The following is a 17,583-nucleotide window of genomic DNA, read 5'->3' on the forward strand; positions in this document are numbered from 1 at the left end:
CAAGAATCAGGAGTACTCCTTAAAAACCTGTGTTTTAATTTAGTTTCAATTTTAATCTTAGTCATTAGGTAGCAGCTGATGATGTCCAAATAATGAACGAAACATGTTCTGTGAATAAAAGGATAATGAGACAATAATCAACGGATTATTTTGTATATTGAACAGGTGCATCCTCAAATTGTACTTGCTCATATGTAAGTGGTATGTTCCGAGTTGTCAGTGGAGAGATGGCGTGGAATGACATCAGTAAATGAATAAGTTTGAGTGGTGTTTCTAACAGTAGGAAAGATCACAATATGAAAATAAAGTTGGAATTCAAGAGGGTAAATTGGGGCAAATATGTATTTATAGGAAGATGAGTAATGGATTGGAATAATTTACCAAAGAATCAAGAATCTTTATTTGCCATTGACCATATACAATGAAATAGGCTTTGTCAACTGATAATAATTTAGTACTTAATATTACTAAGGCTAAATGAACATACACCTTTTATTAAAACTTAATACTAACATTATGCATTTCTAAGAATTCTGAGGTATTAAAAAATGGATTTTCTATTAACCAATCATACAGTTTTCTTTTAAAATTACTTAAAGGAGTGAACCGTGCAGAATGTGGTAATTTCTTAAATAATCTTAAACAAGGAGATGTTCAATAAATTTCCAAATTCTTTGCAATTATTTAAGAAGTGACAAGGTAAACAACAAATACAGAATCTGTCACCTGGGCGACTGCCTTAAATGGAGATCAGTGGTGAGTGATTGATTTATTGTGTGTGGGTTTCTTTTTGTTTGTTTGTTTGTTTTACTTCGCACTGACACAGATAGGTCTTACGGCAATGATGGGATAGGAAAGGCCTAGGAGTGGGAAGGAAGCGGCCGTGGCCTTAATTAAGGTACAGCCCCAGCATTGACCTGGTGTGAAAACGGGAAACCACGGAAAACCATCTTCAGGGCTCCAGACAGTGGGGTTCGAACCGACAGTGTGTGGTTTCAATCCATGTTTTCATTCATCCTTGTTTGTAACTCCGGTGAAAGTTGCATATAGTAGAATACACCTCCCCACTCAGGCACTTGTATACAGTTAGAGTAGGATATTTCCCAAGCAATTATATAACGTGTTAGGCTATAACCTCCAAAGCAATGTAAAAGTGTGCAGGAACGAGATATGTACTCATCCTTAAGGTTGAATAAATAAACAATATGAGCTAGGAGTGTAGTGTAATCATGCAAGCCCAGTTAAAAAGGTGACTAATATTAAATGTGTGTATCGGCGCATAATTGCTATTCTTTTACATGACCTCAAGACAACTCTTTCAGAAACTTAGGAAATAATGCTTTTATTCATGTCATTTACTGAAGTTTTAAGATCTTGTTTATTTTTGTGTAATAAATTCCTCAATCTTACGTTGTGGTCTGTCTACTATATTTATAGCTATAGTTTTCCTTGACTTGTCCATGGTAGTAAATAAATGTTCCCCATCACAAATCCAGGGTGTAATTTAAGTTAGATATTATTTTTTATTGGAGAGTGAACTGAGCACGCTTAGGATCCGCTGACTGGTTTGGGGCAATTGCCGATGTGGTATAATAATATATGATAGAGAGACAATTTATGCCATAATACTTACGGTAATGTCCTAACTGCGGAATATATTAGGCATGTATATAAAATAGCATTATGCTTACTTTACCATAAAAAATAAATTCATATATAAAATGGAATACCAGTACTCCAAAATTTTGTCACAAAGGTACAAAGCTGATTCTTCTGTCCCCAACTTTAAAACAGATTAAATTATACAGCATAAATCTGAATTAAGAATGTTAGTTTCAGTGTAACATGTAATTATACATATATAAAATGTCCATTCTCTTTTTTTACACTGAACAGCACTGAAAAAGGAAACAGAAACCAGCTGTGTGTTTGTGAGAATATTTTTGCAGTATCAGTACCACAAAGTTATTATTTTAGTTCACCATATTTTCTTAATATTACTCAGTTTTACTGCATTTTCATCAGTCCAATGGATGAAATCAGAACTTAATGCAACAACACATTCGAGAAGATGTAAGACATCACACTCGGCATGGTGGCTACCATTCATGGATTTCTTAAGTAAGAACTGATATACATCTACTAATTTAAGTGACTTAGGAGCAGGACTATCTTCCTTATATTCTGATGGGAAGAGCCTCTTTCTGGCACACTTGTTATCATGAATTTGATTTCTTTCAGCCTTCTTATGAAATCCCTGAATTGAGTTTAAAGAATTCTTGCTTCGCTCTGGAGTGGTCTCATTTAACTTCCGCATGTGCCACTGCCCTTCCTCTTTAGAGTCCAATGTTACTACCACAGGATCGTTTTTATTCTCAGCTGATGATTTTACAAAGTCTTTATCTTCTGTTTTCTTCTGAGTCATGTTAGGTGCAATAAGCTCCAAAGAAAACTTTTCCAGAAAATCAGCTCCATCAACTGAATCCAGAATGTCATCACATATTAAAAGTTTTGATTCATCTTGGTTCTTACTAGCAATGTTCTCAGTCCCATGATTCAAGGATGGTCTTGCTACAGTGCTGCTCTGTTTGTTTTGGATGCCAGGCTGCTTCATGAGTAACTCTCTAAATCCAAGGTAAGAGTCAGCACACAAAATTTCATCAGACAACATCTGGAAAAATAAAACCAACATGAATATGATAACATTTTAGTGCTATTCCCAAAATTCATTATACATAGGTACATTGCACACAGTCTTGGGGAAGGAGTACAAGATGAAAATAAATAATTCCAAAACAAAAGTAATGGACTGCAGTCGAACAAGGTTGGGGGTGATGCAGGAAATATTAGCTTAGGAAATGAAGTCTAAAGGAAGTAGATGAATGCTTTTATTTAGGTAGCAGAATAACTAACGATGGCAGAAATAAGGATGGCATAAAATCCAGACTAGCACAAGCAAGAAAATTTACTTACTTCGAACATTGATGTAGGAATTAAAAAGATATTTTTGAAGACTTTTGTTTGAAGCGTGGCATTGTGTGGAAGTGAACCATGGATGATAACTAGCTCAGAAAGAAAGAGAATAGAAGCTTTTGAAATGTGGTGTTGCAGAAGAATGCTGAAAGTGAGGTGGGTAGATGGAATCACGAATTAAGAGATACTGAATCAAATTGGTGAGAGAAGATCGATTTGGCTAAATTTAACAAGAAGAAGAGATAGAATGATAAGGTACATCTAAAAAGACACCCAGGACTTGCTCAGTTAGTTTTTGAGGGAAGTGTAGGTGGCAAGAACAGTATGGGATAGACCAAGGTATGAATATGACAAATTACATACAGTAGATGTAGGATGTAGTAGTTACGTAGAAATGAAAAGGCTAGCACAGAATAGGGTGGCATGTAGAGCTGCATCAAACCAGTCTATGGAATGATGACTCAAACAACTACAGATAAAAGAGGAAGATAGGAAGAGTAGTTTGTAATCCTTATTTCATACAGAGAAACCTGTTTCATGGATCTATCATACAGAGAAACCTGTTTCATGGATCTATGGTGTGTGGACTATTATTCAGTATGAAATTATAATGATTTACTTAATTTATTACCATACAATCATAATACTGTCACTGACAATGAGATAATGGAACATGGCATTACCCCTAATGAATATGAAGAACTGCAAACAATAACCAAGACTGCTATGCGTAAGACTACGAAAGAAATAACCAAGACTGCTATGCATAAGACAACGAAAGAAGTCACTGGAACAGTACAAAGGGTCAACCGCAAGCCATGGGTAATGGAAGTGGTTTATCTTAAAATGGATGAGAGAAGGAAGTACAAGAACTATCCTTCAGAACATGGAATAAATACCAGACTCTAAAAATTAAAATTAGTAGACTGGGTATAAAATTGAAAGAAGCATGGTGGAAATCAAAGTGTCAAGAAACAGAACAGCTTTAACAAAAAGGTAAATTAGATAAAGCTTACAAAGGAGTTAAAGATACATCAAGGAAGCAAAAAGAATTTTCTATGAGACTGATGTGGAGCAAGTACGGCTCATTATTAATGGAAATAATTAGCTTTGGACGAAATATGTGGAAGACTGGCATAGTGAAACCATTCCATTCTTTTGGACACCATCACTACAAGATGACAGAACTCTGGAAGATGAGACTTTAGAGATACCCTTAAACATCTACGAGACCATAAGGCAACAGATCATCAATCTCCACCTTTCCTCATATCTAGGTCCTACTGGGCCAGGGCATTTATGGCACTTCTCCAACTTTCTCTCTCCTTCCACTATTCCTCTTTAAACAATTTGTCCCAGTCCAGATTTCTTCTTCTTGCACTCCTCTTTAATGAACCAATCCACCTTGTTCTAGGTCTCCTGCTCCCTCTCTTTTCCTCAAACTTCATCTCCATCATCTCGTTTGGTATTCTTTTCTCCATCTTCTTTACATCTCCAAACCATCTTAGTTTATTTCTATCAATTCTCTCATTTAGGTTTTCTATTCCAACTTTCTTTCTAACCTTTGTTTCTCACTCTGTATTTCCTATCATGTTATGTACAGTATTTCATTAGGGCCTTGAATTCTACTCTCCTCCCTACTTAATGTCCAGGTCTCAGCCACATAAGTCAATATGGGTACATTATCTCTTTACATTTCCTTGCTACTTCCTTATTCCAGACAAGGATTCTTACAATCTGGTAGAATTCATTGCCCTGTTGCAGTGATGCACCCTCTTACTCATCTCCATGTACAGCCTTGCATTCTGCATTAATATTCATACTCTAGGTATTTCAAACTGTCCACAATTTTAAGGTTTTGACCAGCAATTTTCACAATGCCTTTTTCTTGTCTTTCTACTCTTGATATTGCCATGGTCTTGCTTTTCTCTGCACTGATTTTCATGGCGTACTTTTCAATCTTCTCGTTCAGTTCATAAAATTGTTCTTGTACGTCTTTGATGTCCACTCACAGGGTCATAATGTTACCCGCAAATAGTAATAACTTCATCTCCCTATTCCCTTATGCTTCCTATGTCACCTTTACAATTTTGTCCATAACCATTAGAAGCAAAAGAGATGACAGCACACTTCTCTGTCTTAGTCCAGTTTCATTTCTAAACCATTCCATCCTTCCAACCAGAATTTGTACACTGCTGACACAGTTATTATACAGTACAATGCTTGTACCATTCCTATAGTTTGTGTACCCAGCCTCTCTTTTACCATAGTTTCCCAAACCTTTGTTTTTAGATCTATGAATGCCATTACCAGATCCTTTCCACATTCCCAATTCTTTTCTAAAGCCATACTGTTCCTCCTGCAACTCTCCTTGGACCTTTCTTATCATTCTCCTCTCAAATATCCTTTCCAGTACTGTATTCTTGCCACTTCTGTTAAGAGTGTGATTCATCTATAGTTATCACATACACTTTTGTCCCCCTTCTTAAAGACTGGTATTATTATTCTCTTTTCCTGGCAGTCTGGCACATGTTTCTGTTCCCATACACAGTTTAAAAGTCTGTAAATCCATTGTAGTCCAACAGGTCTAGCAGCCTTTATCATTTCCACACTAATTTCGTCCATCTCTAGTGCCTTCCCCATTTTTATTTTACGAACTGCTAATTCCATCTCTAACAATGTTATGTCATCTTCTACTGTTGAGTCATCACAATGGCCTCCTGTGCACAATGTCTTACATTTATCAGCTTATCAAAATACTCCTTACATCTTCTCTTTGTTTCTTCTGGAAGAAGATTTATATAAACTCTTTGTTTCCTATTACTTCATATAATTCCATACAGCATTCTTTTACTGCCAGCACCATCCATTTCCATTTTTTGTGTAAATTCTTCCTAACTTTTCTTCTCTTATCAATGTCTTACATTTCCTTTTAATATCAAGATACACACAAGTATGAAGGATGAGTTCTCCACCTAATCAATACTTTATTTTACATCGTGTCAATATTATTTACATAAAAGGACAGTACCGGTTTCAACCTGTAGAGTGAGCTATGTATCCGTAAACAGGTTACTATACCTCTTATTCTAATGAACACGATGTCCCCACATATTTGCGGCCCAACAATGCACCTTGAAACATTTCATAAAACCGTTGGACATAGTATTTGCATTTAACATAGATATTCGAACTTGACACCAGAATGTCAGTGATTCTTAATAAACTCTTAGAATTGTATCCAACCTCAGCAAATATAATTTTTGAAATATGTAGAAATCATGGGGCCAGGAAAAAAGTCCTCTAACCCCCAAAACTGTACCATATGTATATATCTTAACCTTAAGTATTTTTAGAATAGTGGCATTCATGTTTATTTTAAGGCATTCTTGTTTAATTTTAATTTTAGTAGTATTTATTCTGTACAGTCGCTATTAAGCAGGTTCTTCAACAGCTGAAGATGACCTATTTACAGGTTGAAACCGGTACTGTCCTTTTATTTATTTATTTATTTACATAGTTTACGCCCACATTGGAGCACCTAAATCAAACCCAAATACATTTACGTTAACAAAGAATTAACTGAAGATTTAGCTTGCATCATCTTCTTCCTTTCCCAAAACCTCTTCATTCTGGCTGACCTGGCTGCCCTTTCTTCATCAGATATGACATATTGTTTGTGTTGTACAGTTTTTAATGACAATCTTATTTGTTTGTTCTTGAGAATCCTTTTTTCTTCTCTATTTTCAATTTGCTTCATTGTAATATTCAGCTCTTCTAAATCATTCTGAACTTCTTTAAACCAATTATTTTTTGTTTTACTTTTCCAAAAGTAATTAAATAGTTGTTTTATTATCCTATTATCAGAAAAAGGCAATTCTTCTTTTTCTCATCGTATCTATTATAGATTCACTTTCCCTATAAACCACTGCATTAGGCAATAATCTCCATTGTCCATCCACCTGATGTTTTTTATTAGTGATTGTTCTGAGTATCCTTCTGTCAACCTTTTACAGTGTATCAGTTGTTGCTTTGGTATTCAATTTAAATAGTGTTTCACAAGCATAAGTCGCTTCAGGTTTAATGACGAAACAGTAATGTTGAAGTTTAGCATTTATTGAAAGAGATTTTTTTCTTGTACGTTGGCCATGTAATTCATTGTGCTTTTTTTAACTTAAATGTTCTGCTTTCTATTGATGATTTTTCATTGGTATTGGCTAAGGTAATGGTTGGTGCTGTAACAGAGAAGGTTGGTATTATTTCTGTTTTTTCATATGAAATTTGCAATCCAACTTTTCTTGCTGTTATCAAGTTCTTCTATTTGCAATTTAGCTTCTTCGTACTGTCCTTTTATGTAAATAATATTGACACTATGTAAAATAAAGTATTGATTAGGTGGAGAATTCATCCTTCATACTTGTGTCCTTGAACTATCAATATGGACTATGAAGCTGATAGATTACAGTATAATATCAAGATACTTCCTTTTGCTTTCTTTTTTATCTCTATTCCATTCTAGCCAAGCTTTATTCTTTTCTTTCACTGCTTCGCTCACCTCCTCATTCGTCTCTCTTTTCTTACAATCTCGCTGATGTTATACCACAGACACTCTCTGCCCTACTTACAAATGCCTTTTTCAAGTTGGACCATTCATCTTTCACATTTCCTACTTCAGTAAGTGGAATTTATGGTTTCAGTCTCTCTGGAAATTCTTCCTGTACTTTCTTATCTTTTTATTTCCACACTTTTATATTATCTCCTTCAATTTTTCCATTTTCACCACTCTTATTTTAGCTATTACAACTCTATGATCTCCATCAAATGCTTCTCTCCGTTAAGCTATTAAATCCATCAACTGTCTGCAATTTGTCCTTACAACCAGAAAGTAATCAATTACTGATTTTATTATTCTATCACCCTAAACATATCTCGTAATTTTCCTTTTATTTAAAATCATGTGTTATCTACAATCATTCCACTCCTCTCACAAAACTCAACTAATTTCTCTCCTTTATTCCTTTTCCCATATCCATATGTCCAATTATTTTTATGGTCTAGCAGGCACTGATTTTCATAAAAGAGACCAAGTTGCATTGGCACTGCCTGAGGTTCCAAGCAGCTCATGCAGTGGCCTCCACTACATGCTCTAGTCATGCATCTTGGTAGGTGTGCTAGTTACCAGCTAATGAGCCCAAATTGGAACAATGGGGTGAAACCTTGGCAATCAGGAATGAGTTGGCTGGAACATTTATAATAGACCAATTATATTGGAATTATCTTCAAGATAACCATGAAAATTTACTAAGGGCCTGTACTACGACTGTCAGGTAAACAGCCAAATACGTAGGCTGCAGTTTTGCACACTAGAAGTTAAATATTTTCTTGCGTACTACCAACGGATTTTAACGATGGTATTGTAATGCGGAAGATGTAGTAACATTTTTATTGGGTTGGTAATAAGGTTACTGAAAATATAGTGAAATTCAGCGCGGTGGTATACGTGTTCCCTGGTGTTTTAGTTTGTTTAGCTCTATTCTTTTTGAAATTGTATTACTAGAATCCAATATCAGAATCTTATTAAGCTATAATGTGGAAGTTCAGGTCAAAAACAGAATTAGGACTGAAATATACACATATGAAGGAATATTAAAATTAATTAACTGTATAACGAAACTGAAACTGCTATAGAAAATAAAAAGACTGAAAATGAAACCTGAATGCTAAAAGTTAAGATTCAGGTTATGTATCATTTTTTGTCTAGTACTATTTACGAGGATGCGCGTTACGGCGAAAGTAAAGTTTATATTCGTAATTAATGCCACTGATGCAGCGTAGGATCATTCATTTTATTATTAAATCAATTTATGTTTGCTCATTGAATACGTAGTTAGTTCCTTTCTTTTCAATACAATGTGAGAGTATTAACTGGCAAGCATTTATCTAACATTAGTGTAAATACTTTAGTAGCAAGTTGTTATGAAGTCAACGGAATATAACCTCCTTAACATCCTCATTCGACGGACGAATCGCCGTGAACAACATCGTGTATATCTTTACTCCATATGTGCGTTGCGGATAGATTTGGAACAGAACCCACGCTTTTGACACGCATTTTAATGATTAGGAAATATGTACTACACCTATAGTACCCTACCAACTAACATTTAGAAGGTAAATAAATGTTAGACAATTGGGATTCGAACCCACGAAAAACTGCATAGCAGCAAACGACGTTGCCCTAACGACAACAGCAATCCATGGAGCTTGCTGCCAGCTGCTTGTGTGCAACTCATATAGTCAGTAGCAACATCTTGCTAGCTTGGGAAATCTTTAAAGAATTCTGTGATAGCTGGACAGGAAGCATGACATACTTTATAAATATATACGTAGATTACATTGTAACAACTTAATTTCGTACAGCATCATGCAGATGTAGATTCATCTTGATGCGTAGCCATCTTGATTCTTTACGGTAGCGTCCCCAATAAGAGCGAAGTCTCAGATAAGAGTGTTAACTGCCTCTACAACTTCGGCATAGCTAACCTCGAGAATATTCTCCCAGATTGCACATAAACGAAAGTCGTAGTATGCATTTCCAACCAAACTTCCAGAAAGATGTGCAAACTGCAACATAAATTTAAACCGCACTTGTATCTGACTGTCGTAGTACAGGCCCTAACGGGGTGAATAACCAGAATAATTTTTCTCACAGGTTATTGTACCAATTCCAAAGAAAGCAAACATAGTTGCATGTGACGATTATTGGACAATCAGCCTAATATCTCACATATTTAAAATTCTCCTGCAAATACTTAAAAATCAAATCTAAATAAGATGCAGTTTGGTTTCCCAGAAATATATGTACAGGTGAGGCAATTATTATATTGCGATGTTTAGGAGAGAAGATGACAGTGGTAGAAACCTATATGTATGACTAGAAAGATACCCGTGCTTCGCTACGGTATTATACTGAAATTTATAATTGAATGCTTATTGTTTTATATATAATCCGCCGAAATTCGCGATCTGACTGGTTATCTGAGAGAATCGGCCAAAATTCGTGATCTGACTCGTTTTCTAATAGATTACGGCAAGTGTCCTCCCATTTTTCAATCTTCCTTTCCAGCAATCGATTTCGTACTTCCTGGGCTAGGTCCAGGTATTCCACCCGGTCAGTTGGGTCCCTAAATCTTTGCCATCTTTTCCTATAAGAATTTTTAATATGGATCAATCCTTGAGGAGATCCGGCGTGGTGTCCTCTTGGGTGCCTTAGCGGTACTGAACCCGCGGCTGCACGGCATTCTTAGTCATTACCCGTCCAGGACCCGTTTCCAGCGCGGTCTGCACATTTGACGACGGTCCAGATAATAATTATTATTATTATTATTATTATTATTATTATTATTATTATTATTATTATTATTATTATTAGGGTGGTTGATATCAGTTGGATTTAGGTTATTATTATTATTATTATTATTATTATTATTATTATTATTATAGATGTTCTGGACCCCATAGCAAGATGCACGATCGCTACTTGGCGGTAAATTACATCTGCTGCCACTGTCATTGTTAACAATGTGACCAGCACCATTGTCGCGCATAGCCAAGTGTGCAGGATTTCTGGTAATACGAATGACATATTCCGTGCATTGTTGACCTTATTATAGAGGTGAACAATTGGCCGGTCAATCTCATTCCTATCGTTTATTTCAAAGGTGTTTAAATTTTTATTTATATGCCAGGAGAATCTACTGTAATCTAAGAACGTTCTCTGAAGAAAAAGATGGCTCTTGAAAACGAACCCAGGAAAGATAAAAAAATGATTGGTTTATGATCAGAATAAGTACATCGGAAATCTACAGCCTGTTTCCAGTCATTCGACAGGGTCAGGAATGGAATGAATAAAGCCCCCATCTGGCGGCGGCAATAGGAATTGTCCCGGCTGCCGAAGCCTGTCGCACTCTTCTGGGGCAATGGATAATGAATGACAAATGAAATGAAATGATATTGGACAGTGTTGCTGGAATGAATGATGAAAGGGAAAACCGGAGCGTCCGGAGAAAACCCTGTCCCGCCTCCGATTTGTCAAGCACGAATGTCTCATGGAGTGACCGGGATTTGAACCACATAACCCAACTGTGAGAGGCATGTGCGCTGCCACCTGAGCAACGGAGGCTCCTTATAAGTACATTATGAACAGTAAAATCAACTATTCTCACCTCCTTTTACACCCCACCGCCGTTAAGTTTATTTACCCCCCCCCCCCAACAAAAAAATAACATAAAGGCATGTTTCTTTATGTTTAAAGGAGATTCTAAACAACAATGTTCACGTCTATAACCTTCAGTTTTGAGATATAAGTATCCCCATAAAAATAATTCACTTTTTTCACTTCCTTTCACACTCCCCCCCCCCCCCACAATTTTATTTTCTGGCAAAAACCTTGTTTCTTTAATAGTAAAGGATCTTCTAAATACCAATTATCACGACTCTAACTTCCTCAGTTTTTGATTTGTGTGACCTCATGAAAGGAATTCAACTCCTTTTCAATCCCGCCCCACAAGATGGTTCCCCCGCCCCCCAAAAACCACGTTTTTATTTGTTTCTAAAGGAGATCCAAATACCAATTTTCACGTCTGTAACAACTTTAGTTTTTATTAGACGTAAGTATTCTCATACAATTAAGTCAATTAATTTTTCAATTCTTTCACCCCCCCCCCCCCTTCATTGGATTTTTCGAGAATATGTGTTTCTTTACTTTTAAAGCAGAATCCAAATATCAAATTTCACATCTGTAACATCTTTATTTTTGAGATATCAGTAGCTTAATTAAAATAATTCAACACCATTTTCAGTCACTTCCCCCCCCCCCCCTCATCCAGCCAAGTGGTATTTCGGAAAACTAAAAATACACGTTATAGAGATAAAAGGTTCCATTTTTCACTTCTGTAACATGTTAAGTTTTTGAGATATACTGTAGAAATTCTCATTTTAAAATTTCACCCCGTTTTTAGTTCCCCTTAAATGGAGTTTCCATAAACAAATCACCTATGTTTCTTTACATTTACAGGAGATTCCAAATACCACTTTTTACGTCTGTAACATTTTACGTTTCTTAGGTATTCTGTGGATATAGTCTTTCAAAAATTTCACCCCAATTTGTCACTCCTGTTTAACCGCCAGTAATGAATTTTCCAAAAACGAAAAAATACATGTTACTTTATTTTTAAAGGAGATCCCATGTACAAATGTTCAGTTCTGTAATATCTTCAGTTTCTGAGATATATGTATCCTCATTAATGGCATTCAACCCATTATTCACCCTTTTACACCCCTCCTATTGGGATTTTCCGAAAACAAAAAATGCATGTTTCTTTATTTTTAAAGGAGGTTTTAAATACCAATTTTTACATCTGTAAACGTTTCAAGTTTTAAGATGTAGATACACTCATTTTAAAAATTCACCCCCCCCCCTTTCCCCCTTCCCATTAATTGGATTTTCCAAAAACAAAAAAATATGTGTTTCTTTATTTCTAAAATTTTCAGGTCTGTAATATCTTCAGTTTCTGAGATATAAGTACCGGTATCCTGATTAAAGGCATTCAACCCCTTTTTCACCCTTTTTCACCCGTCCTATTGGGATTTTCTTAAAACAAAAAAATACGTGTTTCCTTATTTTCAAAGTACCAATTTTCATGTCTGTAATTTCTACAGTTTCTGAGATATAAGTACCGGTATCCTGATTAAAGGCATTCAACCCCTTTTTCACCCTTTTTTACCCGTCCTATTGGGATTTTCTGAAATTAAATACGTGTTTATTTTTAATGATGATTCTAAATACCAAATTTTACATCTGTAAACTTTCAAAGATTGGAGATATAGATACACTCATTTTAAAAATTCACCCCCTTTTCACCCACGATTAATTGGATTTTCCAAAAACAAAAAATACGTGTTTCATTATTTTAAAAGGAGATCCAAAACACCAATTTTCAGGTCTGTAATAACTTCACTTTCTGAGATATAAGTATCCTCATTAAATGCGTTCAACACTTTTTCACCCCTTTCCACCCCTCCTATTGGGATTTTCCAAAAACAAAAAATACGTGTTTCTTTATTTTTAATGAAGATTCTAAATACCAATTTTTACATCTGTAATCTTTCAAAGTTTTGAGATATAGATACACTCATTTTAAAAATTCACCCCCCTTTTCCCCCTTCCATTAATTGGATTTTCCAAAAACAAAAAAATACGTGTCTCTTTATTTTTAAAAGAGATCAAAAGTACCAATTTTCAGGTCTGTAATATCTTCAGTTTCTGAGATATAAGTACCGGTATCCTGATTAAAGGCATTCAACCCCTTTTTCACCCGTCCTACTGGGATTTTCTGAAAACAAGAAAATACGTGTTTCCTTATTTTCAAAGAAGATTCTAAATACCAATTTTTACATTTGTAAACTTTTAAAGTTTTGAGATATAGGTGCACTCAATTTATAATTTCACCCACACTTTTCACCCCCTTAGCGACGGAATATCCAAAAATCCTCTCTTAGCGAGCACCTACATCTTAATATGAATGTATCCCCAAAATTTCATTTCATTATGTCCAGTAGTTTTGGCTCGGCGATGATGAATCAGTCAGTCAGTCAGTCAGGACAAGCTATTTTATATATATAGATTAATAGCATATAAGAAAATATTTTATAAGCTGCACTAGCATGAGCTACGTATTTCCATTTACTGAGCACATGCACTGTCCACAGCATGCGATACATTTGATGTACAACTTCCCCACTAAGGTAACAGAGTACAACGTACAGCTAGCGATTCGACACCACGTATTGAGCGACGTGAAATAACTTGACACCCTGTAAGGGCCCAACGACTTCAGGCGAATGAAACTTTGTAGGAGGGTGATGAGCACTCAGGACAGGAAATGCTACTGGGGCTCATCATGATGGAGAGCAGCAGCAACCATCATTACTGGCATGAGGCTGAAGATGAATGACATTGGGAAGTCTCATGACCAGATAGTGGCAGGCATGGACACGATGTCCATGTGCCAGGGAAAGAAGTATACTTTTTAAAGGTACAGTCAAAGGTTCCACCTTTACAATAATAATTTTTTTCTTTAATTAGCAATTAACAAATGTCGGAACATGTTTTGTCCTTCTTGGTGGACATCATCAGCCAAAATACTTGTAAGATAAGTAAACTAGACAAACACACATCAAAATACGATTTAGGTTATCAAATACGTCAAGTTAAAATGCATAATAAAATTTGAAGAATGTTCTTAAAATGCTGGAGCACAACTGCTTTTGTAGTTCTGTGAAATAGAAGATAAAATAAACCTGAATAAACAATCAAAGACTGACAGACTTCAGAAAATTGAAAGTAGAATTGGAAGAACCTGCATCAACAAAAAATACCAGAAAGATGGACAGTGGCGGGTAATACCTAACAAAGTCGAGTACAAAGAGCTAAAACCCATTACAGATACTATGCGTAAGAGGAGACTGGGATTCCTTGGACATACCATGAGGATGCAGGATTCGAGACTTCTGAAACAACTAGTACAATATAATCTCGTCTCAAAAAATACCACAACAGGATGTAAATGGATCAGAGAAGTACGAGAGGATCTGAAGGAAATAGACCTTACAACAGAAGACACCACAAATAAGATCAAACTGAATACAAAACTCAAGAATACAAACCTCCGCTTTACCTTTACGGGAAACAAACCATCAACACGCACATTTTCAAGCGAGGAAAGGGCACGAAGATTGGAGCGCCTGAAGAAGTACTGGGAGGACCGCAAAGCCCGAACATAACCCTTCAAAGAGACCTGAACGATATACTGACTAAAGTGATCCTATGCGGTCATAAAAAAAGAAGAAAAAAAATTGTTCAATACACGTTATAGTTCTATTAGATGATCGAGTTCTTCTTGTTGGCGTGATCACACATCATCACATAGACTCTCCCCAGTTATTACGTCAAGGGTGAATACCCAACACTGAACAAATCACATGGTGATTTAGAAAGAGACATAAACTTTAAATGTGGAGGATATTGAAATCCTTACTTCAGTCTGCCAAAACTAACTTTGAGTAAATAAATTTATAAACTACCTGAAAGAGAAAACATACAGTACAGCAACAATTTTACACCTGCAAAAGAAACAACATAATTAAAATAGAATGACATATTTCGTTCTTGAAAGACCATCATCGGATTCTAACAGATCACACTCAAATATTTAGAAATAAATATTTATGTTTATTTCTGTTTAATACATAGGAACTTGGAAATCTGGAACTTATCCTCCGTTGTCTCTAATTCAGCATTTACTGCATGTTTTGTTGATTTCTTGTTTTTTTTAAATATATTGTGTCGGAAACACTGCTGCAAGAAAGCAAATTCGAAGTATGAAAGTTAATATTCACGTGAAGAGAAGGATAGGCAAGCCCGCCAAACTCAACTGATGTACACAGCAGTGACGTGGCCGCCTCGGGCTGGCTTTACACAGCATGACCATATATGGTAATGTTCTAATCCATATGTAAAAAGTCTATTTGGAATTAAGATATAATTATTTTTGCACCGCCAACATTGAGGCTATAATAACAGCTGCAAACTATCAAATTCTTGAGCAAATCTACCAAGTACTTTAGGAGTTAAAGAGGTGGATAATATCCACGTTTTGAGATGCTTCATCAGCTCCAGGTATAAAAGCAAGGCGATCTAGGCGACAGACGGACAGTAATACTCCACCGTCTCTACAATATGGGTGACAGGTGGAGTTCTGCAAGTACAGCAGACGAAAGCTATGTCCAGCCAGGACTCGGTATTTCGGTGAAACGATACTCTGACACTCTAATGCTCAGTACCAGTGGAACATAGTATTTCTCTTCAAGTGCCATATTAGGACTTGTGTTTTCTTTACTAACAGTGGCGGTCCAAAGGAACATAGTATTTTTCCAAGTGTTACAATTTCTCCAAGTGTTATAGTTTTTCCAAGTGTCATATTAAACCTGTGTTGTCATAACAGACTGTGGGAACATAGAATATTTCCGAGTGTCACATTTGAACTTGTGTTTTCTTCTCGTGAAGTTCCCAGAGGACATATAATTTTTCAGTGCTGCATATAAGCTTATAGTTTCTACTTCATAATAATTATTCACAGACAGTGTTAAACATTCTTCAAGTGCAGTTAAACTTTAATAATTATTTATAGACAGTGCTGAACAGTCTTTGAGTGCACGTAATTTCAATAATTATTTACAGACAGTGTAGAACATTCTCTGTGACATTAAACTTGTTTAATTTATAACAAACATGCTAATATGACCTGAACTTATACAAACTGTACATATTACATACAAAGTTGTGTTCCAATCATAAAAATGACAATGCCAATCTGTTAGGAACAGTGATAATACAAGTTAGTGACCTAACAGAATATTTCAGACTGTCATGCTAATATCAGCTGACTTACGTCGCAAACTTGACATTGTAAATTTGTACATCATTTTCCCAAGTATCAATTCGGCTGACATGCAACGTGTGATCAGTTACTTAGTTCAATTTTTTCTTTTCAAGCATCAATTTCATAAATCTTTGACATCTGTGATTCAATGAGGTGTTTGAGTTAAAGATTCAAGTATCAATTTCATTAACATTTGATGTATCTTACTTATAATAATCCAATGCAGTATTTAAAGCAAAAATGAATTTATTCGACAGTATTACAAGTGAACTGAATACCATACGGCAACTTGTGTGCTTGTCACACCTCACCTCTCAGTATTCTTGTGCGAGATCGAACCCCGCAACATGTGCACCTAGAAATTCGAGAACTTCCAGATCCTCCAGAAATTCAAGAAATTCTAGAACGTCGAGAACTTTGCATCAAGGACGAGTGTGATCCCTGTCCAGACTGAGCCCAGTAATCGTTCCGGAGTCTAGAGGTTGTAGCCTGCTACAACGCATCAACTCAACTTGTGTAAAAGGTGATATGAATTTGTTTCAAATGAATAATAAAACCAGATTTTCAAAAGAATATAAATTCAATGAACTAATACCCCTCTCTGTACCAACTCCGATGCTTACGTACCACCCCTTAGAAATAATCCCTGTGAGCTTGCATCCGGGAGATAGTAGGTTCGAATCCCACTATCGGCAGCCCTGAAGATGGTTTTCCGTGGTTTCCCATTTTCACACCAGGCAAATGCTGGGGCTGTACCTTAATTAAGGCCACGGCCGCTTCCTTCTAACTCCTAAGCCTTTCCTATCCCATCGTCGCCATAAGACCTATCTGTGTCAGTGTGACGTAAAGCCCCTAGCAAAAAAAAAAAAAATCATCCATGCTCTTCAAGCTAGCATCTGTGGCTAAAGACATTTTTTCCTGGTACAATAGGCACATCTTATTTGTTTTTATTAACAAATTTTGTGATTGGAATATTGAGATTTTACAAGACAATGTCATAATCCTTTGCCACTGAGTGGCTCAGATGGCAGAACACTTGACTTCAGAACCCTATTTTAAGTACTTGAGAGATATCTTATTAACAAAAAAAGGCACTTAATTTCAGTTT

The 17,583-nt window shown here is 35.9% G+C and overlaps 1 protein-coding gene across 5 annotated transcripts in view; it reads right to left on the minus strand.

The window, feature by feature from the left end:
• Nucleotides 1–386: 386 nt before the first annotated feature.
• The window catches only part of LOC136857870 (uncharacterized), a 69,101-nt gene continuing 51,904 nt past the window's right edge, over nt 387–17,583 (minus strand). For all 5 annotated transcript variants that reach the window (XM_067136888.2, XM_067136887.2, XM_067136886.2 and 2 more), the window contains one exon: nt 387–2,671. In XM_067136888.2, coding sequence (XP_066992989.2) covers nt 1,979–2,671 — 693 coding nt within the window. In that variant the 3' untranslated portion in view covers nt 387–1,978. The remainder of the gene's footprint in view (nt 2,672–17,583) is intronic.

The sequence above is a fragment of the Anabrus simplex genome, chromosome 1 (assembly GCF_040414725.1).
Source record: "Anabrus simplex isolate iqAnaSimp1 chromosome 1, ASM4041472v1, whole genome shotgun sequence".
NCBI lineage: Eukaryota > Metazoa > Arthropoda > Insecta > Orthoptera > Tettigoniidae > Anabrus > Anabrus simplex.